The sequence below is a fragment of the Neoarius graeffei genome, chromosome 18 (genome assembly GCF_027579695.1).
Source record: "Neoarius graeffei isolate fNeoGra1 chromosome 18, fNeoGra1.pri, whole genome shotgun sequence".
NCBI classification, from domain to species: Eukaryota; Metazoa; Chordata; class Actinopteri; order Siluriformes; family Ariidae; genus Neoarius; species Neoarius graeffei.
The window spans coordinates 33,803,926-33,830,415 of NC_083586.1; the positions used below are offsets into that span (position 1 = coordinate 33,803,926).

General features: G+C 41.8%; 1 protein-coding gene across 1 annotated transcript in view; it reads right to left on the reverse strand.

Moving 5' to 3' along the window:
• Positions 1-26,490, reverse strand: part of sugt1 (SGT1 homolog, MIS12 kinetochore complex assembly cochaperone) — a 76,155-nt gene that overhangs the window by 4,531 nt on the left and 45,134 nt on the right. The window contains exons 7-12 of the mRNA XM_060898722.1: positions 19,489-19,517; positions 17,331-17,353; positions 17,053-17,149; positions 15,760-15,867; positions 3,867-3,963; positions 3,590-3,762 (exon numbers count right to left, since the gene is read on the reverse strand). Coding sequence (XP_060754705.1) covers positions 3,590-3,762; positions 3,867-3,963; positions 15,760-15,867; positions 17,053-17,149; positions 17,331-17,353; positions 19,489-19,517 — 527 coding nt within the window. The remainder of the gene's footprint in view (positions 1-3,589; positions 3,763-3,866; positions 3,964-15,759; positions 15,868-17,052; positions 17,150-17,330; positions 17,354-19,488; positions 19,518-26,490) is intronic.

Consider the following 26,490-nt stretch of genomic DNA (forward strand, 5'->3'; position numbering starts at 1 on the left):
GCAAGATTTCATTTGGAAAACAGTTTTCAAAATGGCGGCACTGACACCTGGCTGACACTTGACGTTTCGAAGTCTCGCACAAGTCTCGTGAAGATCGCGCGGATAAGCGACACTTGCCGTGGACCAAACGAACTAAATTTAACACGGCTAAAAACTGAATAGGCCGATAAGTATCATATTTAATTGCAATTAGTTGCCGATACGAGTCACGATATAAGGTTACTAAAACTGAAAACGTAATTGAATAACAAGCCAATTAAGAAATAAAGCAAGTTTAAAAATGACTTCAGTTCTCCTTTAATGACGTTATGATTTGTCAATTCCTGTAAATGAATCTAAATCTTATGTTGGCAATCTTAAAAGACTATATGTAAATTTGAAGCCGAGGTCGTTTTCACTACCTTCACGTTTAAGCTCTTACATCTTGGTCATTAAAAGGGCTAGCGTACTGTGTGTGTGTATATATATATGTGTTTTTAGATAAAATTTATTATCCATGTGTACGTGACTTGTGTTATGATATAAAAATGTGTAGTGTTTACAGATCAGCCGTTATACTAAGGCAAAAAAAAAAAATCATGTTTTATGAAATTGTTTTGACACATATCTCGCTATAAAATGCCAGCAATAGAGATATCCTTTCATAACTGTGTAGGGCAATCTGACAATATCAGAACCATTATGACGAGAGTGAGATACTCTCTAACTTAGCAATTTGCCAAAATGTGTGCTTAGTGCTTAATGGAAATAAATGTCATTGATTTCACCGCAAAAATTACTCGACAACACTCTGTCGTACAGAGAAACAATCACTACCATCGAAAAGGGTAAGGAGATCTTAAAGGAGATACGCAGAACCTTTATTTTTAAATAAATTTCTGAGTGGATAGTATCTCCATCCTTGACTCTTGTATGCTGCATAAATGGGAATCAAATAATATATATTTTTGAGAGTTAAAATCGACCGCAAAGTTGGCATTCGAGCTGCTCCGCTGAGCCAGCCAGCCCTGAGTGCGTGACGTCACAGCGGTAACCGGTTTTAAGGCCGAGGCCTTTGACAGCTATAGACCAAAGTCATATAAATAAATAATTTATGGTGAAAGTAAGAAATCCCGTTACCGACTGGCTCAACTAGGACTGATTTGACTTCATTGATTGTGGGTTGACTCTCATTAAAACAGGATGGGTGTTATAACTTATGCAACATACATGTACATGCATGCATTTTCACTGATAAAACATAAAAGGCTAATTAAATAATCAGATGAACTGAGACAATCACATTCTGAAGCAAATTAAATAATCTTATACCGGTAACTTAAACACACAATACAAGCTACATGTATTAATCTCAATGCAGGTAAACAACGAGTGTTGTTTTTGTTGTTTTGTATCCAAATGAGAGTCGCAGCTTATCTGTCTGCGTTCTCGCTTCTTGTGGCCGATTATTTTGAAACAATCTGACTTTCAGTTGTTCGTTCAGTTCTCTGTTCATTCGCTTCTTCCACGTAAGGGCGAGATATTGCAGCTGAGGCAAGCGTATCCAGTGGAGAAAATCAGACAGCTGGTCCACTCATTCTCCATTTTCTCCATATGGAGTACTCCGCCATTACTGCTCAGCTCAGGCAATTACTAAAACCCGGGATGGGATGTCACTGGTTTTAGCAACAACCGCGGGAAGGTCACTGCCCAAGCGATAATACGTCCAGTCCCGTTCCCTCCCGGGTTTTAGCAACAACCCTCGGCTCACACTCCAGAAGAACTGGTGCAACTGAACTTGCTTTCCTTTTCCTTTAAAAATTGTTGATACTGCACCCTCTTTCAATACGGGCTTATAGCCAACGCTCCTCAACAGATCAGAGGTCTCGTACGAGTCTTCAGTAAAATGCGCAGAGCAGAGGAGAGACCACTTCGTAGGCGCCCAATATACCCGTAAACTTCTCGCAAAACACGTCCAAATCTTTGCAGTTTGAACATTCTTGGGCCATGAATGCAACATATATCCACCTTCTGTCGTGTTACTGCACCCACCAGCAACACGTCTACATGGCATGACGATAAATTAGCTCAAAATGGAGGATTGGAGTTGCAGTCAGCTCTGTTTTTTAGTATAGCGGAAATGGCGATGAGACCGATAGACTTCCTGCGGTGACCTCACAGGTGTCAAGGTCATTCACTCAGACCGCTACCTATATGAATCATTTTAATCATAAAAATTACGATTAGATTTATTCTTCACGCTTAAAACTATTCCTGTGCCATTCTTGAGGTCTCAAGGCATGTATAAACAAAAACTGAGGCCATGGTTCTGCGTATCTGCTTTAATGGTACGTTGTGAAGTGATGGGGACTTTGTGACTTATTGAGCCGAGAAACTGGAGAGTGAAAATGGGTGAAGAAATTAGTGAAGTGATCACTTTGCAGAAGTTTACTCAGTATTAATATCATAATTACTTTGGTATGTGCAAATATTGCACACGTGACTAGCATCCTTAAAGCGCTGACTCTGCTTTCTTGTGATATGCGTTTCATATCTCTGCACTGATGAGTTCATGAGTAATCTAGACAAAAAAAAAAAGTAACGGGTGCGGCGATGGACGCAGAGCTGCATGGAGATTGTAATTACGATTAAAATTAGATGTAAATTCAAAATTACTGTTCTTGCTAACACTGTTGCATAGAAAAGGAACTAGCCTTGCTGGAAAGGCCAAGGCATTCCATTTAATGCATTATGCAATCCACCTTGCTGTGATGAACACTTCATGAGAAATTCAACTGAGAAAAACAGATGTGAAGTTGGATGCAATTTGCATCAGCCGGGTTCTAAGGCTACGTTTACATTACGTCGAATCAGCGGATCATCAGATTAACGTTCTTAAAACGATTCACGTTTACACTAAAACCGTTAGCCGTGCACACAGCAACACCAATACACGGATACGCTCGGCTCCGCAGGCATCCTGCGCTCCAAATCACTCCGCCCTGAACAGCGAGTGTCCTCTGGAGGGTGCGCACTCCGGCCCTGCGCAGCTCACACAGCGCGCGAGTGAAGTGCACAAGCCACGATTCGGGACTGAGCCGCTGTGTGTGTGATCCCAGTGCATATCACTTACTACTTGCAAGTGGAAGGATGGCAAGCCTAAAGACAATCATAACTACACAAAGGGCAGTATTTGCATCAGTATTTTCATACTTTTATACTCTTTAATGAAAGGTGATACAAGGCGGAAGTCTGCGCCGTTTTTCAGCAGTCGCGTCACATGACCAACGCCAGCGAATCAGGAAGGTGGATGTCACAGTGACGTTGTCCAATGAGGACGCCAGCTAGAGCTCAGCACAGCGTATTCGCGTATCTCAATGTTTACACAGCACCGGACCAGATACGATCTAGATTGAATACGTGGACGCTGGCGGATTCCCGTTTCCCAGCTTTTCCAGGTGGTTTAATGTAAACGGACAGTGCATCCGCGAAGAAAACGAGACAGATACGGTCTAATGTAAACGTAGCCTAAGGATGCGAAGTATCGAGTGTTTTTCTAATGTTACTGCAAAACAATGAAAGGGTGATTGCTTTCCAAACCATTACTTACAAAGGACTTGTTCATGGCCCTCTTGACCTCATCTGAGCCATCAGAGTAGATCTGCTGGAACAGCTTATTCAGTGCTGCATCTCCCTCTAGCTTCTCATTCTTCTCTTCTTCCTTAATATCACCCACCAGCTTGTCCCAGTTGCGGGTGTAGTGGGAGGATGATGGGTATTGGTCTGAAATGAGAACGGGAATAACAGAGAAAAGCAAAAATTGAGAGGAGGGAATTGCCAGGCTGACTTGATTTCTGAAGAAGAGATATGTGCTTCTTGATACTGACTCGGAGATGGAGAAAAGTACTTCAAGTTGGGAAGGATGCCTTCGCCTTCCAGCTTCTCCCAACGGATGGCTTCAGTTTTCTTCATTTTTATCTCGATCTAATGGAGGGCGAGCAAAAACAGGCAATGAGCTACTGTCATATCCAGTCACCTTGCTTTGCTGCCTAGGCATGTAAAATGACTGGGATGCCTGAAACCCTTCACAGACATAATGAGCAATTCTGATAGGAGAACATTCCTCAGAAACAGTAGAGTACAACGGAGCAGTGCACCACAAATCACCAATGAGCTTACAAAAGAAAGAAGAAGTGTACTGAGTGGCGAACCGTATGAAAAAAACCTGATCTTTCATAAAGGTTAGCAGGAGATTTGGTGCAGATGGCTGTAAATTAGAAACGGGGATGCTAGGGCATGGTAGATGTTTGGATTGAAAAAATGTTTTGGATGGGGGGGGGATAAAACCCGAATTAAACCTCTGACACACAATTTTATTCCAAGTAATTTTGCAGTTGAAACTGCTTGGTCAATATATTCTTTTATAACAGAGCTCCATCATCACCAAGCATCCTTTAAACCTAATAACGGAAATATAAACGAGACAAAATTAAAATCAGTTCCAATGGTGCAGCTACAGCAAAGTGCCTCAAATAGTGATTTAGGTGGAGGCAATCAAGCTGTAAATTAGAACCTCTGGCCTGGTGAAAGAGTCAAGTGAGAATATGTGAAAGATGGAGGAGGGGGAAAAAATCCTCAGAGAAACTGAAGAAAGGGTGTGGGGGTGGGGATTGCCCTCTGAACAGTAGGTGAACATTTTTACACCTCTCCTGCTTTTTACAGCTTTGAGCAGTTACCAGCACTGCCATGGATGATGACTTGTGAGGACTGGCTCATTTTTTTTTTTTCTTCACTCACTCGTTGGGCTATGCACCATTAATCTCCTGTTGGGGCTGGGTGGAAGGGGAGGTGACAAGCACAGCACAACTGCTGAGAATCCTGACGGGGATCAGCGAAGCAGCCTGACAGTGCCATTAGGACCCTGAGGGGTGGCGGGAAGGGAAAAAAAAAAAAAATCATCCCACCATCCCACCTAAAAACTGCCTGCCTGTCATCGTCACAGCCATTAGAGCAGCCGGTGACCATCCCTGGCATGTCACAGATCCCGAGGTTCTTTAATTCGCACCACCTAAAATACCCAAAAGAAGGCGGTAGGGAGGAGGGGTAAAAGTGTCAATGTACAAGACGCTGACATCTGGCTGTGGGTTATAAAACATCTCATTAAAAAGAAATAAATAAACCACCAGAGCCAAGTGTGGGAATTAAAAGGGGATGGGTCTGATTATTTGTTTGCAAGGGAAATGATTCACAACAGCAGCAGAGCTTCAGATCGTGCCCTCTGCCTTTCCATTCCTTCCTCATCCGCCCCCTTCTCCGTTCTGTCCATTAAGGCAGCTGGTAATTGGTTTCTCGTCATACCGGAATAACAAGCAAGGTCAGGCACCTCTCACTGACGAAATGGACTTATGCGAGGGGTTAAGATAGTCAAACAAGCAAAACTTTATGTGAAAGATACAGCAGAGATTTAAAATGTTTTGACCTCCAGAAACACACTTGCATTAAAAAAAAAAAAACCCACATGAAATAAAATGTCAAGCACAAAAATATGCTTGCATTAACAAGATTAAGTCCAACTTTTGACATTCTAATTCACTTCCTACTTGAGATGCCTTAGGCTCGGTTTTTCACAAAGAAAGAAAAAAAAAAAAAAATCCTATTTGCCAGCTCAGAATTCCATGTTGACATTTCATTTGAGACCATGTTCGAGTGAAAGTGAAAACCAACCCCAAGATGCTTTATTAAAAAACAAGCTTTTGCTTTAAAAACCTAGGGCTTCCATCCATTTCCAAAGTTCCCGAGCCCTAGGGAACCACTGACTTAGATCAAGGATTAATTACACAGCTGATACACACAATGCACATAATTTACTGTTCACTGCCAACAAAATCTTGATCAGTACCAAAGTCTGCATCTGAAGCAGCTACCCAGCAATTTACTGCTTCTGGGATATTCAAAGGCATGTGGGAGAAGCCTAATAATATAGTCCTGTAAATTCATTAAATAAACATTCCCACATATACAATAGATGTTTAGAAGTGTAATCAGGCAGGTTTGCTGAAATAAGAAGGTTAGTAAGATAAGCTAATGTGGGTACGCTGCAGTCAGCCAGCAACAATAATGATGAGTGGGTCAGTCACTTTGAGGTCGGACAACTGCAGGGTCTTCAGTTCACTCAAACGGTTCATTCTGCAGGTTCTGTACTGAAATCTACACAAGTACCAAAGTAAGCAAAAAAAAAAAACAAACAAACAAAAAAAACCAGTATGGGGTTCTAATAAAATTTCAAGGTCACAAGTAGGGCTGCACAATATATCGAAAAAGTATCGATATCGCGATATCATAGTTTGCGATACACATACCGCAAAAATTACTTAAATTTCGATAAAAGGCACATTTTTCTGTGCCGTCCAATCACATTTGAATGTCAACAAGCGCCGCGGGATAACTCCGCCCCCTATTGCAAAACAAGTAAAAGCCTCGTGGTGATGGCGGAAGGCGGGAGCAAGTGTGGTGAGACAAACTTGTGTGAGGAGGAACTGGTTTCCAAAAAAAAAATGCACGTCTGCTATTTGGAAGTACTTTGGATTCAGGAGGGGTGATGCACTGCAAACTCAGGTACTTTGCAAGACATGTACCTGTAAAACAGGGTGGGGCGGCTCACTGGGACAAACACTGCTGTACAGAAGCATAAAAACATAAAACCGCGCTCTCTCTCTCACACACACACACACACTACCTCTCACTCTCACACACACACACTACCGCTCTCACTCACTCTCTCTCTCACACACACACACACACACACACACACACACACACACACACTACCGCTCTCTCTCTCTCTCTCTCTCTCACACACACACACCACTGCCCTCTCACCCACATGTGTTATTAACAGATTGTGTTTGAGTTTATGGTGAATCTGTGTCGCTCACCTTCATCTCCCGGGAGCCGCTGAAATTGCCATTTTGAATGCTTTATGTTAATGTAATGTAGTTTTCAGTTTTTTGTTTACTTCAACTTAAGACATTTTCTGCTGCGCTCACAAAAATTAAGAGATTTAAAGATGATTGATGGACACCATTGCAGGTATAGCCATGTTTTTCCAATAAAAAATAATGTTGGAATGGAAGCGATGCATTGGGTGTTTTTTTAAATGCTAGATACAGGGCAGAACGACGAGTAGAGGTAAGAAAAACATTATATATTTAATTATCGTGATACATATCGATATCGAGATATTCAGTCATGTTATCGAACATCGCATATATCGTGCAGCCCTAGTCACAAGTCTCTATAATTTTTTTTTCCAAAATGCAGCAGAGATACAGTGGTGCTTCAAAGTTTGTGAACCCTTTAGAATTTCCTATATTTCTGCATAAATATGACCTAAAACATCATCAGATTTTCACACAAGTCCTAAAAGTAGATAAAGAGAACCCAGTTAAACAAATGAGACAAAAATATTATACTTGGTCATTTATTTATTGAGGAAAATGATCCAATATTACATATCTGTGCGTGGCAAAAGTATGTGAACCTCTAGGATTAGCAGTTAATTTGAAGGTGAAATTAGAGTCAGGTGTTTTCAGTCAATGGGATGACAATCAGGTGTGAGTGGGCACCCTGTTTTATTTAAAGAACAGGGATCTATCAAAGTCTGATCTTCACAACACATGTTTGTGGAAGTGTATCATGGCACAAACAAAGGAGATTTCTGAGGACCTCAGAAAAAGTGTTGTTGATGCTCATCAGGCTGGAAAAGGTTACAAAACCATCTCTAAAGAGTTTGGACTCCACCAATCCACAGTCAGACAGATTGTGTACAAATGGAGGAAATTCAAGACCATTGTTACCCTCCCCAGGAGTGGTCGACCAACAAAGATCACTCCAAGAGCAAGGCGTGTAATAGTCAAAGGTGACAAAGGACCCCAGGGTAACTTCTAAGCAACTGAAGGCCTCTCTCACATTGGCTAATGTTAATGTTCATGAGTCCACCAACAGGAGAACACTAAACAACAATGGTGTGCATGGCAGGGTTGGCAAGGAGAAAGCCACTGCTCTCCAAAAAGAACATTGCTACTCGTCTGCAGTTTGCTAAAGATCACGTGGACAAGCCAGAAGGCTATTGGAAAAATGTTTTGTGGATGGATGAGACCAAAATAGAACTTTTTGGTTTAAATGAGAAGCGTTATGTTTGGAGAAAGGAAAACACTGCATTCCAGCATAAGAACCTTATCCCATCTGTGAAACATGGAGGTGGTAGTATCATGGTTTGGGCCGGTTTTGCTGCATCTGGGCGAGGACAGCTTGCCATCATTGATGGAACAATAAATTCTGAATTATACCAGTGAATTCTAAAGGAAAATATCAGGACATCTGTCCATGAACTGAATCTCAAGAGAAGGTGGGTCACGCAGCAAGATAACGACCCTGAACACACAAGTTGTTCTACCAAAGAATGGTTAAAGAAGAACTAGACTGCATTTCCGCAGAGAAAATGCAAAGTGTGCTTGCTGAGCTGTAGCAGAACAGCTATCATGCTAAAACCTAGCATGCCAACATGCTAACAACTAGCATGCTAGCAGTTAACATACTAACATGCTAACAGCATACTAACATGCTAAAAGCTAACATGTTAACATGTTAATTCTAACATGCTAACAGATAACATGCTAACAGCTAGCATTCTAACGTTAAAATTCTAACACTTTAAGGCTAATATGCGGACAGCTATCATGCTAACAACTAACAGGCTAACGGCTAGTATGTTAACTTTTAGCGTGCTAACACGCTGAGGGTGACATGCTAACATGCTAACAGTTAGCATGCTAACATGCTCAGGCGAACTCACTAACAGCAAACATGCAAAATCTGCATGCTACCATGCTAATCCTAACATGTTAACAGCTCTCATGATAACATGCTAATGGTGAACATGCTAACAACTCGCAAGTTAACAGCAGGCATGATATCGTAATGGGTAACATGCTAACAGCTAAGCATGGTAACATGTGAATGCTTATATGCTAATTGCTATAGTGTGTGCGCGCGTAAGTATTCCTAATAAAGTGGCCATTGAGTTGAAGTTGATTTGCTGTCAAAGTCTCAAATGAGCAGATCCTTGCCAAATGCATCATCACCTCTCGGGGAAGGGAGGAATGACTCAGTCAAGCTTCCATTGATTAGCAGCAAAATGGAGAAAAAATGGACAGATGAAAGGCAAGACAAAGACGAGTGCGGGTCAGAACCGATATCATGTGTGTGATGGGTGATTTGGCCTGAGGTGCCGTATGAAGTTTGGTGGATGTGTGGTGAAGTGTTACTGAGCAAAACTCTATTCATTTGAATGGGGCCAAAAATCAAATGGAAGCCTATGGAGGTAAAAAGAGATGCGTGAAAACCAAGGAAAAGACGAGTGCAGGTCTCAGATGAGGGGATGGATCTGTGCGGGGACTTGGCCTGAAGCATCAAGTGAAGTTTCTTGAAGTTTGGTCACTTAATTAAAAAAAAAAAAATTGAGTGTGAAAGTTTTTCTCCTGAAACACCATTCATTTTCAATAGGGCCAAAAATCAATGCAAGCCTATGGAGGAAAAAGGGATGAGCAAAAAGAAAGGAAAAATATGCGTGTGGGTCAGAACCGATGGCATGTATATGTCAGGGGAGTTGGCCTGAAGCATCACATGAAGTTTGGTGCATCTGCGATGGAGCGTGTCCGAGTAGGACAATTCGATTCATGAGCCCTATTCATTCTCTATGGGAAAAAACCAAAAGAAAAACAACAAGAACAAGAGAATGGGTGCGTTGATCCAAAAGCTGTATACAAGCACACTACACCACTTCGGGCCAGACGTCTCAGAGTTGGAACGGTGTATCTATCTCAAACGCCCTAAGAGGAGTAGTGGATCCAAAAAACGTGTCAGAATAAGGCAGAATAAGTGAACTTATTAAAGCTGAAGGCTGCTGTGTGCTTGAGCAAGCACACTAATAAAGTTAATGTTTTGGAACGGCCAAGTCAAAGTCCTGACCTTAATCCAATCAAAATGTTGTGGAAGGATCTGAAGTGAGCAGTTCATGTGATGAAACCCACCAACATCCCAGAGTTGAAGCTGTTCTGTACAGAGGAATGGGCTAAAATTCCTCCAAGCTGGTGTGCAGGACTGATCAACAGTTACCGCAAACGTTTAGTTGCAGTTATTGCTGCACAAGGGGGTCACACCAGATACTGAAAGCAAAGGTTCACATACTTTTGCCACTCACAGATATGTAATATTGGATTGTTTTCCTCAATAAATAAATGACCAAGTATAATATTTTTGTCTCATTTGTTTAACTGGGTTCTCTTTATCTACTTTTAGGACTTGTGTGAAAATCTGATGATGTTTTAGGTCATATTTATGCAGAAATATAGAAAATTCTAAAGGGTTCACAAACTTTCAAGCACCACTGTAGCTAGATAGACAGAGGTGTTTGCTTTTAAAAACTAGAGAACACTTTAGTTTTGGTGCGAAATTAAAACAAAAAACAAACAAACCCCCAAACCCACAACTGAACACAATTAAGGATCTGAAAAATGCGACCGTGTGGCAAACTCCAGAGCAGCTGACAACTGCTTTGCAATGAAGGCAGAAGATTGGGATTCACAGCATGTGCCATGTAATGATAGTGGGTTAGTGCTGAGCAATGCACCATGCCTGCATGCTTACTAAAACCAGGAGGTCCAGAGGGGCCGAGCAGCCCCAAGGACAAGTGGGGCTTTGTGAAGGCTCAGGTCCAGTGTCCGAGAGAGAGAGAGAGAGGTGGGTTGCACCTCCCTCTCCTTTCAGTCACGTTTAAACAGGGCCCTTGTTACACAGGCCGATACAGGCACCTGTGGTATGCACTTCTTTCCACCGTTGCCATGGTACAAGGTTTAGGGTGGAAGTGAGGTGAATCTGGCGGGACACATCCCAGAGACGCATATTTAACAAGCGTGTGTGTGTGTGTGTGTGTGTGTGCTCTCACCAAAACAATCATTTACTTGCCAAGCTTTGAAATGTGTTTGTTCTACAGAGGGTAGAAATTCAACAGCTACCTGTCTGATACCAAGTCCAAAACAAAAACGGCAAATATCCGTCAAGGTTTCAGTCATTAATTTTATTTTAAAATAAATAAACAAAACGCTTTTCCATCTTTTTTCCCTTCTTAGCTTAGAAAACTACCTTTCCATTTTTATAAGCAAGCATCCTTCAAAATCTTATCTTGGCTTTTATCTGAAGGTCAAGTGTCTTTCACTGCTCGCACTTGCTTCTGCTGTTAAAGTTTAGTGCAGAGCGCAAAGAGATGCAGTAACTGTACCTACATGCCAGTTTTGAAACTGATCGCACAGAAAACCTTTTAACGTAATCCTTCATGAGTGATCAAGTTAAAAACCTATTAAAACTGGTTTACAGACGTAACCACAGACACACACACAGGTATGATATTTATAGACTGGAATCTGTTACATTAACGATGCTTTTCTAATGATAAGAGAAGCTACAATGTGCTGCCTAGTCCCATGTTTTGGTTGCCCAGAAACTGGCGAGGCTCAAAGGTGGCAGCTCTCAATGTAATTACAGACAATGGGTATGGTTGCTTGTGTAGTGCTTTAATATAGACTAAGGGAAATGTGAAGAAATAACGCTGCATTCGACTAATGGCTGGAACTCAATTTCCAACTTCTGATTCGAAAACCGAAAGAAAAACACCCTGAGTTCAGCAAGTAACATCAAATCAACATGGCAAAGTCAGCAAGTAGAGGTCTGCGCGGGACAGAATTTTCAGTCCCGCTCCCGCAAAGAATTATGATTTTCAGTCCCGCTCCTGCCCGCGCCTGCCATATTTTGTCCCGCTCCCGCCCGCAAATCTCGCATGATGCAGACGTTCGCGTTATTTCTCACGAAAGTTCTTGTCATTGGCTTGGGGAATTAAACATGCTGAGCTTAGCTGAGCTCTCCACTGACCGATCCTTCACCTAGCGCACGTAGCGAGGGTGCACGTTGCCAGGCGGCATGCGCAGCCGAGGCTTTACAGAGATACCCAACACATCTACCAAAATCTACAATGGATATTAAGAATATTGTACATTGCACATAGCTTATATGTCACTCCTCACATTTACGTTCTAGGAAATACAAGTACTGTAGGACTATAAGAAATTAATATAATTTAAAGACACATGGTGTGACGTGATGGTGCCCCGCCCCCTACTTTGAGTGGATTTGAGAACGACTTCCAAATGTCTGATTTCAGGACTCTTGACTTTTTAATGGTAAATGTACCTCTTTTTAAAGCAGCACTTACTTCTGAAGCACTGTGAGCTTCACTAGAGGAGCTCTGCTCTTCTGCCATGATCGGAGATCTCAAACACGGAAGAGCGGAAAGGAATCGGAAACGTACGCGAGATTAGACCACATCCGCAAATTTAGGCATCTTAAAATGTTTTTATTAATGCCAAATAAAACATCCAGCACAAATTATATATGATAGACATAAATTAATAATTTATAAATTTTATTTTAAACACGTTTTTAGTTAGCGGGACTGCAGCTTATCACCTCTTCCGCCCGCATTGTGCACTCCCCCTCCCGCCCACACCCGGAATGAGCTTTCAAAATTTGTCCCGCGCCACACTGCTTTGCAGTGGGTCCTGTGGGACTCCCGCGGGAGTGCAGGGCTCTATCAGCAAGTTATTGGCCAGTAGGATATTACCATTACTGAAGATCTTATCCAAGTGTGGCTAGCTTCATTTTCTATCAATAGAGTAACAGGATTTAGAACGCTGTAGAGTTATATTAACGCTTTGTGCTGGATTTATATTGCTAGGTTCCGTCAGTGCTTCCACATACCTGCATGTTATTGATTCAGAAAAGATAGTCTGTCATTCATGTATGTCAGGCTTGTAGTACTCGAGTCCAGTACTTGGACTGGAGTCCGACTCATGCCCTAATTTTAAGGACTCATGACTCAACTGCATTCGGACTCATAAATTGGAGATGAGGACTCTGATTTTTTTTCTAACATGCCATAATAATTTGGCATAAGATATTTATACCTACGTTAACTTTTGTACTAATTTCACGCAAGAGTGTCACACCTGCGTGCCTTGGCGCATGCACCAGATAGACTCTTGGGCGCGCTCTGGACAGCAGACTCTCTCGTGCACCGTAAACGACTCGCACCTGCACAGGATTAAGGCGCAATCAGCGCGCAGATATAAAAACCGTGAAAACGCACGCACTTTGCAAATTATTGAGTTGCGTCGCTGACACATTACCGAGCCTTATTTCCTTGTTAGGTTTCCTGAGCCATGATTTCCTGCTTCTCGTCTTTGATTCTGCCGAGTCTACGATAGCCTGTTTGTGCCTCACTTAACCCGTTTCACGATTTTGCCTGCCGTTCTGGATTGTTTACCAGTCTTCACTTGAATCAATAAACACACCTTCTGCACTTACATCCGTCTCCCAACCATCTCTGACAGAATACTTCGCACTCCCTGACAAAAAGAAGCACATTCACCTGTTCATACACCATGTTCAGGAACAAACTAATGTTAATGGCACTAGAACAGCCGCCGCCAAATGGTGCGGTTGGAGTCTTGGATTTGACTCGAAATTTTCTTGAATGACTTGGACTTGAACACTAGGGACTCGAGACTGGACTCGGACTCGAGGTTTAGTGACTCGACAACACAGGTGTATGTTAATTTATCTGTCTACCAAAAATTCTACCACAGGGCTGTAACAATACATCATGACTTGAGGCATTCGATGAAAATGTGATTATTTGCGTGTGGTAACGTATGGTAATCCACATTTGATTAATTATGCACCTTATGCAGTTTCAGTATTTGAACACCAGAGGTCCCATTCTGTGCAACACATAGGAGTTAAAACCATATAGAAAGCACGCTTTGTTTGTGGAGAGCCTGCACCATTACCAGGAATTATCTCCACTTGCGAAGTGACACGTAGCCTGATAGCTCTGGACTGCAAGGACCAACGCACAATGTGTTAGAACATGGTCATTTAACTGTATAACAGTTTAAAAAATTAAAAAAAACCTTCAATAACTTTTAAACAACAATATTCTTGTGCCTCCTTCAAGGTCAGAGACCGTGTTTATTTAGAGATGAAAGTGGAGCAAAGAAAAAAATCCTGAACTTTTGCAAGTTAAACTAAGATTTGGGGGGGGGGGACGTCCCCCCCAAAAATTTTAACATGCAAAATCCTGCATTCTAATTCATTTTAGTACTTATTTTCACTAAAACAAGTTATAACTTTTAAGCCTTTTTCTTTCATGTACATTAATGATTAACATGCCAAAAATATCAAATTTAATTCCCCTAGTTAATGAGTAATTTTCAGGAGTGCATTTAGAAAACACGGTGATTTTCCTGCTACACAGTTCATTACTTTGAAAGAAAAATCAGACAGTTGAAGGTAAACTCAGCAAAATCCCAAAACAGTCCTGTTAAAAAGTAAAGGTCTGTTAGAGTTTCTAAAGCTTTCAGGTTTCAATGTTGGGGACACTGAGCCTCGTTTATCAATCTTTTAGTAGAGTTGTGCGTTTGCAGAAGCTCAAGTGAACTAAACATTTCCAATTCACATTTATGCGAGTTGAAGCCAATTGTTTACATTAGTTCGTATTGTCTGTAAACTTAAACACACCAATGAATACCACATTTCTCATGTAAATCAGGGGCGTAGCTAGGATTTTTCAGGTGTGTGTGTGTGAGAGACACACTGACTGGCAGCCGAGTGCATTATGTAACAAAAAATAAATTACCACTGCTAGTTTTAGGCAGCTTAGAAACCGGCTCTTCCATTATTGCTGTTTCTTCCACGTTTTCTTGATGTTGTGTTCTAGAAACGGCACTAAAACTTAGCTTCAAAGCCACAAAACGCAACGTTGGTGGAAAAAAAAAATATAATAAATTGCTTACCTCTCTTCACGTCGAAAGAAGGAGGAAAGTTTCGCTTGTTTTGACACGGCGAATTATTAACACGAGGAAATATTTGTAATTCGCAACTAAAAAGACTGCAGCTACACTGGCAGCTTGAGCATGCTTTCTAGTGCGATCGTGTTGCGCTTGCACAGAACGGTGTCAGTCCTGCGCGCCTTAGCACGTGCACCTGAAGGCGCGCCTGCCTAACGAGCTCCGGCAATAATGACAGGCGTACTAACACCTTCTGCGCGCTTCGGCAGCGCATTGATATCTGAGCTCCGTATCAATGCGCTGTCGAAGCGCGCAGAAGGTGTTAGTACGCCTGTCATTATAGTGCGGACTTTCCATAGCATAGAAAATCGCCACGTTTCAATTTGTGTAACTGAACTTGTTTCATATCACTGGTCATATAAACCTATGTAAACAGGAAAAACGCGGAAGAGAGTTTGGTCGCATCTAACTACAGCCCCCAAAAAATACCATTGGCCATGCTGAGCCTAGCTACATTGCTAACAGGAGTTACAGCGCGTCTGACTGACTGGGAGGTCGCGCAAAGCTCGGAGAGGTACGGATCAGCTCGTCTCAATTCAGAGAAGAACACATTTCATTATGGAAGTACAGTGGACTGTTCCTTTAATGACTAGTAAGGCGCCTCAGTGATGGGAACGCTTGGTGAACAGTGAGCTGAACTGACCACCACTTCATGTCTTGCATATCTAATGAGGCAGCTGTGATGTCGGACGCAACCCAGCAATCAAAAATAAAAAAAATAAATTTTTACATCGAAAAACACAAAAGGTTCATGACGTACCTTGGTGGAAAGGATCCTGTATACGCTCTGCTCAGGAACCACAGAGTGTAGAAGGTGGATATTTAGGTAGTAATCCTCACCAGATGGAAGTTTCACCATTGCGTTCAACTGTGGAGTGGGGTGGGGCGGGGGGAAAAAAAAAAAAGGAAAAGAAAGGAAAGGCAGATGACACATTTTGCTTTCATTTTGTCAGGCTGGTCTACAATGTGTACAATTATAAAATACATGAACTGATCTGCAATGACTTGAAGATTAATATTCGAACTTCGACATGCTTCAGTCCAGCCAACCCATTCCAAAAATAAAAAATAAAAACCTCTACTAACAGTCCTTGCTGTCCAGAGACGCTGCTGTCGATATGATTAGAGATCTGACAAAGAAATATGTAGATCAACGAAGCTTTGTTCTACGAAGACATCACGGCAGATGTTTTAAGGGAGAAGCCAGGGGGTATGTTGTACTCCAGGGCATCCATCACACATGGAAAAGAAAGCAGGAAGAGATGGAAACCTCCAGCCCTGAAACTTCTCCTAAGGCTTAGCTTTGAGGCTTACTTCATCTCCAAGTCTCCTGATCACGCCTCCTCTCCTCTCTTCTAGTCTCACTCGCACTACTTATCCTCCACTCCCCACATATATTCAGAGTCTGTGTGCTTTAGAGGATGATGCTTTGAGCTGGCGAGGCCTCCTCATTAATGCTGCACAGACTGCTGGTATATCCCGGCAGGAGCTGTGAAAACAGCCAGCAGGCAGGTTCCCCTGATAGCAGGCATCCATATTTTATCTCATCTCCAACTCATTTGCAACCAAATTATTACACTATACTCACATTATCTGTAATTAATTTATAGGATTCACATCAAACAACGGGTAAAACTTTGATTTTCCCTTTTATTAGTGAGAAAGGGATGAGATAAATGCAGAAAGAGGGGGAGGGGCCCTGTAGACGTCTTTTTTCTCCCCCCGCTTTAATCCGTATGCTTTGTGAAAGGACACGAGCGGTTGTTTATCGCTACGCGAGGGGGCATGTTAAGTAACTGTGACGACACGTCGTACGCCCTGTAATTCAAAACAGACTCAACCTGTGTTTTGTGGAAAATGATTCGATGAAATCTCTGCACTTCGAAAACATCTAGATTAGAAAACAGAAAACAACAACAACCCTGGAACGGACAGTGATACTGAAGCACTATTATTAACAACATAATTAGTAATAAAATCATTGTATTACAGAAGCCATCCGATGCCTGAACACCCCTTTGTTAAAGCAAAGCATGAGAGAACTGATCGTTACCTCCTTTTCCTGAAACGCGATGCGAACATCCTCCTTCTTGACATTTTTTACCATTAGTGTGACAGTAACCTGAGATTCTGTCTGGTACCAGTCATGTCTGAGGGGATAACAGGGAAAGTTGAGCAACCTAAAGTGAACCATTATGGTTTTATTACCACTATAACCACCAAAGTGATCAAAACAACCATTTCTTCGAACCTCACACAAAATATTCACTTGACTGTGGACTGGGTTTCAAACCATCAAAATGCATCGGTCAGTAACACTCTTGCACTTACTTGATATGTGCAGTTGCAGTTTGCTGTTGATGTTGAGACGTGCGCACACGCGCGCATTCCACATGAACCAAAGGGAAAAGAAACAAGTCACAGATCAATGAAAACACACCAGACCAGAAAATAGCTATATTCATACCCCACTGTATCTAAAGTCTTGTGGAGTTGTGTTGTTTAACGTGACCAACAGTGCCCCCAACTGGGGAAAAATAATCGACAAAGTCAATACACAGAATTTCCCAACGGGGGAAAAAAACCAAAAGCATCTCTGATCCATCACCGAGTGCACAGAGGGCTCAGACTACATTCGTTTGCTATTCACAATAAATAACATCAATTTAATCTCATTACATTTAACAAAAAGAACCATTTATGTACCTTTATTGAACAGAAATGTGAATACAACCCCGATTCCAAAAAAGTTGGGACAAAGTACAAATTGTAAATAAAAACGGAATGCAATGATGTGGAAGTTTCAAAATTCCATATTTTATTCAGAATAGAACATAGATGACATATCAAATGTTTAAACTGAGAAAATGTATCATTTAAAGAGAAAAATGAGGTGATTTTAAATTTCATGACAACAACACATCTCAAAGTTGGGACAAGGCCATGTTTCCCACTGTGAGACATCCCCTTTTCTCTTTACAACAGTCTGTAAACGTCTGGGGACTGAGGAGACAAGTTGCTCAAGTTTAGGGATAGGAATGTTAACCCATTCTTGTCTAATGTAGGATTCAAGTTGCTCAACTGTCTTAGGGCTTTTTTGTCGTATCTTCCGTTTTATGATGCACCAAATGTTTTCTATGGGTGAAAGATCTGGACTGCAGGCTGGCCAGTTCAGTACCCGGACCCTTCTTCTTCTTCATGATGCTGTAATTGATGCAGTATGTGGTTTGGCATTGTCATGTTGGAAAATGCAAGGTCTTCCCTGAAAGAGACGTCGTCTGGATGGGAGCATATGTTGCTCTAGAACCTGGATATACCTTTCAGCATTGATGGTGTCTTTCCAGATGTGTAAGCTGCCCATGCCACATGCACTAATGCAACCCCATACCATCAGAGATGCAGGCTTCTGAACTGAGCGCTGATAACAACTTGGGTCGTTCTTCTCCTCTTTAGTCCGAATGACACGGCGTCCCTGATTTCCATAAAGAACTTCACATTTTGATTCGTCTGACCACAGAACAGTTTTCCACTTTGCCACAGTCCATTTTAAATGAGCCTTGGCCCAGAGAAGACGTCTGCGCTTCTGGATCATGTTTAGATACGGCTTCTTCTTTGAACTATAGAGTTTTAGCTGGCAACGGCGGATGGCACGGTGAATTGTGTTCACAGATAATGTTCTCTGGAAATATTCCTGAGCCCATTTTGTGATTTCCAATACAGAAGCATGCCTGTATGTGATGCAGTGCCGTCTAAGGGCCCGAAGATCACGGGCACCCAGTATGGTTTTCCGGCCTTGACCCTTACGCACAGAGATTCTTCCAGATTCTCTGAATCTTTTGATGATATTATGCACTGTAGATGATGATATGTTCAAACTCTTTGCAATTTTACACTGTCGAACTCCTTTCTGATATTGCTCCACTATTTGTCGGCGCAGAATTAGGGGGATTGGTGATCCTCTTCCCATCTTTACTTCTGAGAGCCGCTGCCACTCCAAGATGCTCTTTTTATACCCAGTCATGTTAATGACCTATTGCCAATTGACCTAATGAGTTGCAATTTGGTCCTCCAGCTGTTCCTTTTTTGTACCTTTAACTTTTCCAGCCTCTTATTGCCCCTGTCCCAACTTTGAGATGTGTTGCTGTCATGAAATTTCAAATGAGCCAATATTTGGCATGAAATTTCAAAATGTCTCACTTTCGACATTTGATATGTTGTCTATGTTCTATTGTGAATACAATATCAGTTTTTGAGATTTGTAAATTATTGCATTCTGTTTTTATTTACAATTTGTACTCTGTCCCAACTTTTTTGGAATCGGGGTTGTACATGAAAACTGACACCATGATCTCAAAAAAAAAAAAAAAAAAAAAGTGTGCAATCCCCATGTTAAGGCCATTCGTGTGTTGAGGTTTGGTTAATTCATTTGACTCTGTTGCAATATTAATGGCAGCAGTAATTACATGAGACAGCTTAAAAGCATACATACCAAACTTGAGGTTCCGTTTTGGTCTTTAGCTGTTACAAGCAAGAAGAAACCATCAATTAGATAAACCGTCAGCAGACTTATCCTAAATATACACTCCGTGGGCCTCATGCAAGAACCTTTTCGCATGATCTTTTTTTGCATGGTGGGCTTGTACTGTACGAGTGTGCCATGTCAAATTCGACACGAATGTTCCTAACTTCAGATAACCGTGTAAAAATATCCCTGTGCAAACATAATGAATGTGCACTGAATTACGCACAGGTGCCATGCACGAGAACTAGCATAATTAATGACCCAGTAATACCATATAAGGCTATGTGTCCTGCCCCATATGTCAGGAAGTGTTCGTTCATGAAAATGGCAACAAAGACTAAAAGATCTTGACTAGTTCGGAGACACAAGTCCTGCTTTCGGAGAACCATTTCATCTAAAATTACTGCATAATTTAAGTTGTTTTGCAGTTTGAGATGCTCATATTGTACCGTTATAAAATAGCATCAAGAGCCAGTTTAAATTAAATGTCATCACTAAGCCTATATGAATACATTTTTCATTATAATTCGAATTGTAGAGTCAAACAGAACGATGCAAACGTAATTACAAAGTATATAAAATTGCTTCAAAATAATATACAATTCATTAGTGAGAAACTTTTGGATAACGGCAGACTAAACACACGACTCCTACAACAGGTTTGGACCACCTGGAAATTGTATTCCTGCCTAAGAGAGAGGAAAAAAAAAAAAGTCGGAGAAGACTGAGGAAGAACGTGGCAAGTTCTCCTAAATTGCTCGTACAAGCCGCTCTGTTCATACAAAGTCGTTCTTGCATGAGGCCCCCCATGTCTACAACTTTTGTTCATCTGGCACATCGTACTGCATCTGAATGCAAATAAATACGTAATTAAAGCATAACTTTTCCACATCTTATGCTTGACAAAGTACATCTGAAGCATACACAAGGAGAAACAGATATAAATAAAAGAGACGCCCTTACGTAAACCAAGTCTAGTTAGCCCACACAGCTCACCCAGCCATTTTAAGGCAAACCCAGCCTCTTTATAACAAACTTTAGACTTCAAAATATTTCTTCACTTCATACAATTCTATAGTTTGAGAGCTGTTTACCATTCCAAGTGCATTTTGTGGCAGCATAAATATGAGCCTAAGAGGTCTTTTTCCCCCTAGTATTAAGCTGTTATGTCTCATAAATTATTGAATATTTTCATAAACAGTACGAGATGGAGCTCGCAAGCATCCGACGGTGCATTAATGGCACTTAAAATGAGGTCGCATTTCAAAAGAGAGGGAAAATGGGGGGAGAGATACGAAGTTAACAAAAAAAAAAAATCTCTAGTTCTGAATTTTCTCTATTTTTGTTCTATATAGAAGAGAGCGCCAGAGGCTGCCAAGGGGGATTTAAAAAAAAATAAAAAATACGAAAGAGCAGACAGATGGTAAATGTCCCTTCCGACATAAAAGGACTGTAACACAAAGCAGCATTTCAATACAGAAGGGAGGAAGACGGCCTTGATCAGTCTAGACACTCCATGCCATAAAATCCAAAGGATAAAGCGCTAAATAACACAATTTTCCTGAGTTTCTAATTCAACCCTCAGATATATGACTTATGAGAACTTTGCATGAGAAATGACAGTGACCGGTAAAGGACGGCACACTGCTTGGTTCTTAAATCAGCTAAAAGCGCCAAAGAGCGATGCTGCTTTTAAACCAAAAAAAAAACAAGCATGCTGCTCCCAGCATGTGCTGCATAGTGTTATTCTAAACACACACACACACACACACACTTCTGCTGATGGCAAGTTCAGCAGGGTTGTTTATCATGTACATCAGTGCATTAACAGTTATTTGTTGCCCTCAGGCATTCATTTCAGCATGCTGGGTCTAAGAATAGACCCTGTTTGAAAGATACTGAGCGAGCTGCTAATGGAGATCTTGGGTCAATAAGCTCACTTTTGACACGCACGTTTAACTGGGTCATAACGATGCAGCAGCCACGGAATCCATACTAATATTTATTCTGCCAGCTGTGTTCATTCCCGCTCTCAGAGATCTACAAGGACTTAAAAACATCTGAATACCAGGAGTTAAGTACGTTAGATTACTGTAGGGAGGAAAAAAACCCAAAACAAAACGATAATCGTCGTTAATTATCATGAGTAGGATATCTGAAAAAGAAAAAACATGGCACTGCAAACAAAGGACAACTCACAAATTTTGAAAAAAGTGTCATATGGTTTCCATTTGAGTTATCGGACCTTTTTAAATATCTTTTAGTAAGCACAAAGCTTTGTTGCATGATCAGCAGTATATTTCTACTACATACCAAATATGAGGATTATGTTAAAAGCACTTCAAAGGAGAAGTCTGGAACATTCAGAGTCTTTGAAAAACAGGTATGGGAGTAAAAAAAACCCTCGTTTAATCAATCAATTAGAAACCAGATCAACGTGCGCCGAACACATTTCCAAACCGATCAGTCGTCTGCATCAGCTGCGTTTCACAGAAAAAAAAAAAAAAAAATACTGCATTTCTGTAATATAATTCTAACGTGACCATAATTACAAATGGTGCTCATGAAATCTAATGGGTGATTTAGAGCTGTGTGCGTGCGCGCGCGCCCCCCTTGGCATACAGTATAGACCCTTTTCACGTGACGTCACGACAAACGCGGCCGCCATTTTGGACATGTACTACCAGTAGTTTACCACAGCCAACATTGAGGAACGGCAGCAAAGAAAGTGTTTATTTTCAGCAAGACTTCCATCATGCCACTATATTGTTGTGCACCTGGATGTAGTAACCATCAACAAACAAGGCAAGGGTTATCATTTTATCGGATCCCGACGGAGAAGATGGATAGCGGCCATTAACAGGAAAGATTGGCAGCCCTCGGCATACCAGCGCTTGTGTAGTGACCACTTTGTTGGAGGTAAGACGAATAAAATTAGCCAGAAAAGGCATTACATTGCTGTTAACATTCTGTGGCGGCGAGTGTGTAACCAAATAGGCTAAAATAACCCATTGTAACCTCTTTGTTCTTCTGTAGTAGCTATTGTTGACTAGCTAATGTCAACAACAACAGTAGCTGGTATGTTACTGTAGCAATGTTTACGTTCAGTCATTTGGATGACTGTTAAAACCTTTCAGTATCAAGTTTTTCCTTTACTGTATTTACTAGTTTACTGTAGGGCTGTAACGATATGCGTATCGAAATCCGCAGAGCCACAATCCGTATCGCGATACAAGAAGGCAGAATCGCGGTACACCCTTTCAAACTTCTCCTCAGCCCAAAAACAGAGGCGCTTCCAAACTTCAATTTATGAATACTTTACTTTTTATTTAAATTACATTTTAAACTTACTTAAGGCGGCACGGTGGTGTAGTGGTTAGCGCTGTCGCCTCACAGCAAGAAGGTCCGGGTTCGAGCCCCGGGGCCAGCGAGGGCCTTTCTGTGTGGAGTTTGCATGTTCTCCCCGTGTCCGCGTGGGTTTCCTCCGGGTGCTCCGGTTTCCCCCACAGTCCAAAGACATGCAGGTTAGGTTAACTGGTGACTCTAAATTGACCGTAGGTGTGAATGTGAGTGTGAATGGTTGTCTGTGTCTATGTGTCAGCCCTGTGATGACCTGGCGACTTGTCCAGGGTGTACCCCGCCTTTCGCCCGTAGTCAGCTGGGATAGGCTCCAGCTTGCCTGCGACCCTGTAGAAGGATAAAGCGGCTAGAGATAATGAGATGAGACTTACTTAAATTACTTTTATTTTTTATATCTATTAGTAAGTCGTTTTTTCGCCGACCTGCGACAATCTTCTGCGAGTCACGCAACATCCACACTCGCCACTGGCAGAGCATTCATTTCTTTGAAGCGGTCGCCATTCTGGTTGCGACGCGGGGAGCGAATCTGTAAACAAGCAGCTCATTGGCTGGCTAGGTGTGCCACAAGCCAATCACAATCACTTGACCGGAAAGGCATGCAGTGTTGCCAGATTGGGCAGGTTTAGGTGCTTTTTGGCTGGTTTTGAACATATTTTGGGGTGGAAAACGTTAGCAATATCTGGCAACACTGAAGGCATGTCTGCTTGGGCGGAAGCCTTCTGCGGTAGTTACGTTTTGACACGCGAGCAATGTTTCACCATAAAAATTCCGTAATTTCCATCTGTTTTCTGCGATCACAGAAAATCATTGGCCCTATGAGAGTGAGACAGTGAGCGCGCCACCCCCCCAAAAAAATCTTAACGGATTTACACGATTTGGAAAAATGACTTTTTCAGAACCGAAAATAACAGAGCTTCCGGCTCAACAGTATTATTTTGAGGAATAAAACAGTCTTTGGATATACATTTGTTCATTTTTGCATACATACTACTCATTCTCTGCAGTGGTCTGAATTATTTATTAAATAGTTAATGTAAGTAAGTAAACGTTAATAAGTCAAATTTACTACTTAAAAAAAAAACATTTTAAAAAAAATCGTGGGCGTATCGAATCGTGGGTCAAAAATCGCGATACGAATCGAATCGTGAATTGGGTGTATCATTACAGCCCTAGTTTACTGTAATTATGATCCGGCAGCTATTTACACTGGATCCAGTGTAAATAGCTGCCGGAGCCAACGTCCGAGGTTCCGGAGCGTGCTCCGGCTTGCTCCCCCTCAAATTAAGCCCTGTGGGCTTAATTTGAGGGTGGGCTTAATTTGAGGGGGAGGAAGCCGGAGCGCGCTCCGGAACCTCAGACGTTGGCTCTGGCAGCTATTTACATTGGATCCGGTGTAAATAGCTGCCGGATCATAATTACAGTAAACTAGTAAATACAGTAAAGGAAAAACTTGAGACTGAAAGGTTTTAACAGTCATCCAAATGACTGAACGTAAACATTGCTACAGTAACATACTAGCTACTATGTTGTTGACATTAGCTAGTGCTAACAGGTAGCTGCTAGTACACTGCTACAACACAGACACCGACCCTAATAATACAGTTCTTGGTCATTGCCTGGTAACAGCAAATTTATAACGGGCCATGTCTCAACAGACTAAGAAGTTATTTCAATGACATTTAATAACATTTTGTTTATCCTGAGGACCGAAAGTAAATGAAAATGTGAACAAACCTTAGCTGTAATCAGATGGCGGCCACCGGCTCCAGGGACGACCTGCTGATGTAGGCATGTTACCCAGCCTGACACAAAATATTTGTAGGCATACAAACTCTTATATGCTTTCAGATCAATACCTGTGTATGGCGATGGGTTTTTAACGACATAGGTATACAGATCATGTGGGCCGAAGTCAGGTAAAGACGAGGGCTTCGTGTACTTCCGTACGTCAGTGAGCAATCCTGGTGGAAGCAGGTAAATGTCGTTCTCTAAGCCTGCTAACCTCAATTTTTGCAAATACCTCTCCCTCTGCTCGCCCTGTAAATGCCCTACGTCGCTGGATAGTGAAGGTGTTTTCTGCATCTCGCTCCTTTTTCTTTTATATGTTTTTCGTTTGTCGCCTTCCTAGCATTCAAACCGATTCGAACCGAAGTCCACTACATGTCCAAAATGGCGGTCGCGTTTACGAAGGTCACGTGACTGAAAAGGGTCTATATGGTCAAGCCACTATAAAGTAAATTGGTCAGGTCTCATTCATTGACATTAACTGCTTTATTCTGGCCAGAGTTAAGGTGGACTGCAGACCATCACACACGCACATTCACACCTAACAATTTAGCGAAGCCAGTTCACCTACTGGCGTGTTTGAGAGTTGGGATGAAACCGGAGAATTCGGAGGAAGCCCACAGGAACACAAGGAGAACACACACAGAACTTTAATTCACACATTAAAGGTCTGATGACACGAACATGACTCTATGCAATTTCTTAAATAAACTATACAACATGGCAAACATGTTAGATTTCTGTTATAATTACGTGAAAAGAAGCTGTTGTTACGCGAATATCCAACTTTTAATTGCACAGCGCAAGAAAACTGGGTCCGTGGCTCGCGGCCATGTTGTGACGTCAGCGGGAGAACACGCTGCGGTTCACTGGCTGTTCTACTCAATGGAAATGGCGCATGAAAACGCCGGTGAACTCTCTAGTGCTAGCTCTTCCTCTGAACAAAAGAACAACCAAATACTGGTACTTTAAGCAGTGATCATGATGGCATGATTTTATCTGATTTTAAATAAATGAGATTGATAATGTGAATGTTCACAACTAGTACATACAAACTCTGCAGCTTCTGATTCAGCAGCTGCGTCATACTCCGCAAAAACATCAGCAAGAACCTACAATATAAATGGAAATGCAATACACTAAGCTCAAATGACTTTTGGAAAGTATAATTTCTAAATTTTTTCTACATATTCTTGAAGTCGGTCATCGGGGTACTTGCTACCGTTCCCTAACAACGCATGGCAAAGGGTAAAGTGTAGTGTTGCTACGAGTACTTGCTAAAGCCTCCAGTGGAAGATCCTCGATGTGCTGATAAGACATCCAGTTCTATATAACACACAAGTGTCACGATAATCACAAAACAGATGCAAATTGTTAAAATACCTCATTTTTAAGCAATCATGTGTTGATCTCTTCCGAATAGAATCTATGATAGCCTACCCTCTTTACCCTTTGCCTCTCGTTGCTAGGCGGCAGTTACATGAAAGCCGCAAGCTTTCACAAGCAAATACATGACTGATATCACGCCGACTTTATGATTATCATGAATGTGTACTCTATGATGTGTACTCTATGAGCGCTCTGGAGCGAGTCACTTCCGAGATGGCCGCGCAGACCGCATGGTTACTATTTTTAGCATCACGTCGGAGCACTCTATAGCTCTACGTACCTTTATCTTATGTCGTTTCACAACACATGTTCTGACAGGAGGACTGTCTTTGGAGGAGTCGCCTTGTCCCAGGCGACTGCTGGATCCGGCATAGCTACTAGTAAACCCCCTCCGGAATACTGTAGGCACTGCTGATGGTAGTAACGCACGTTTGT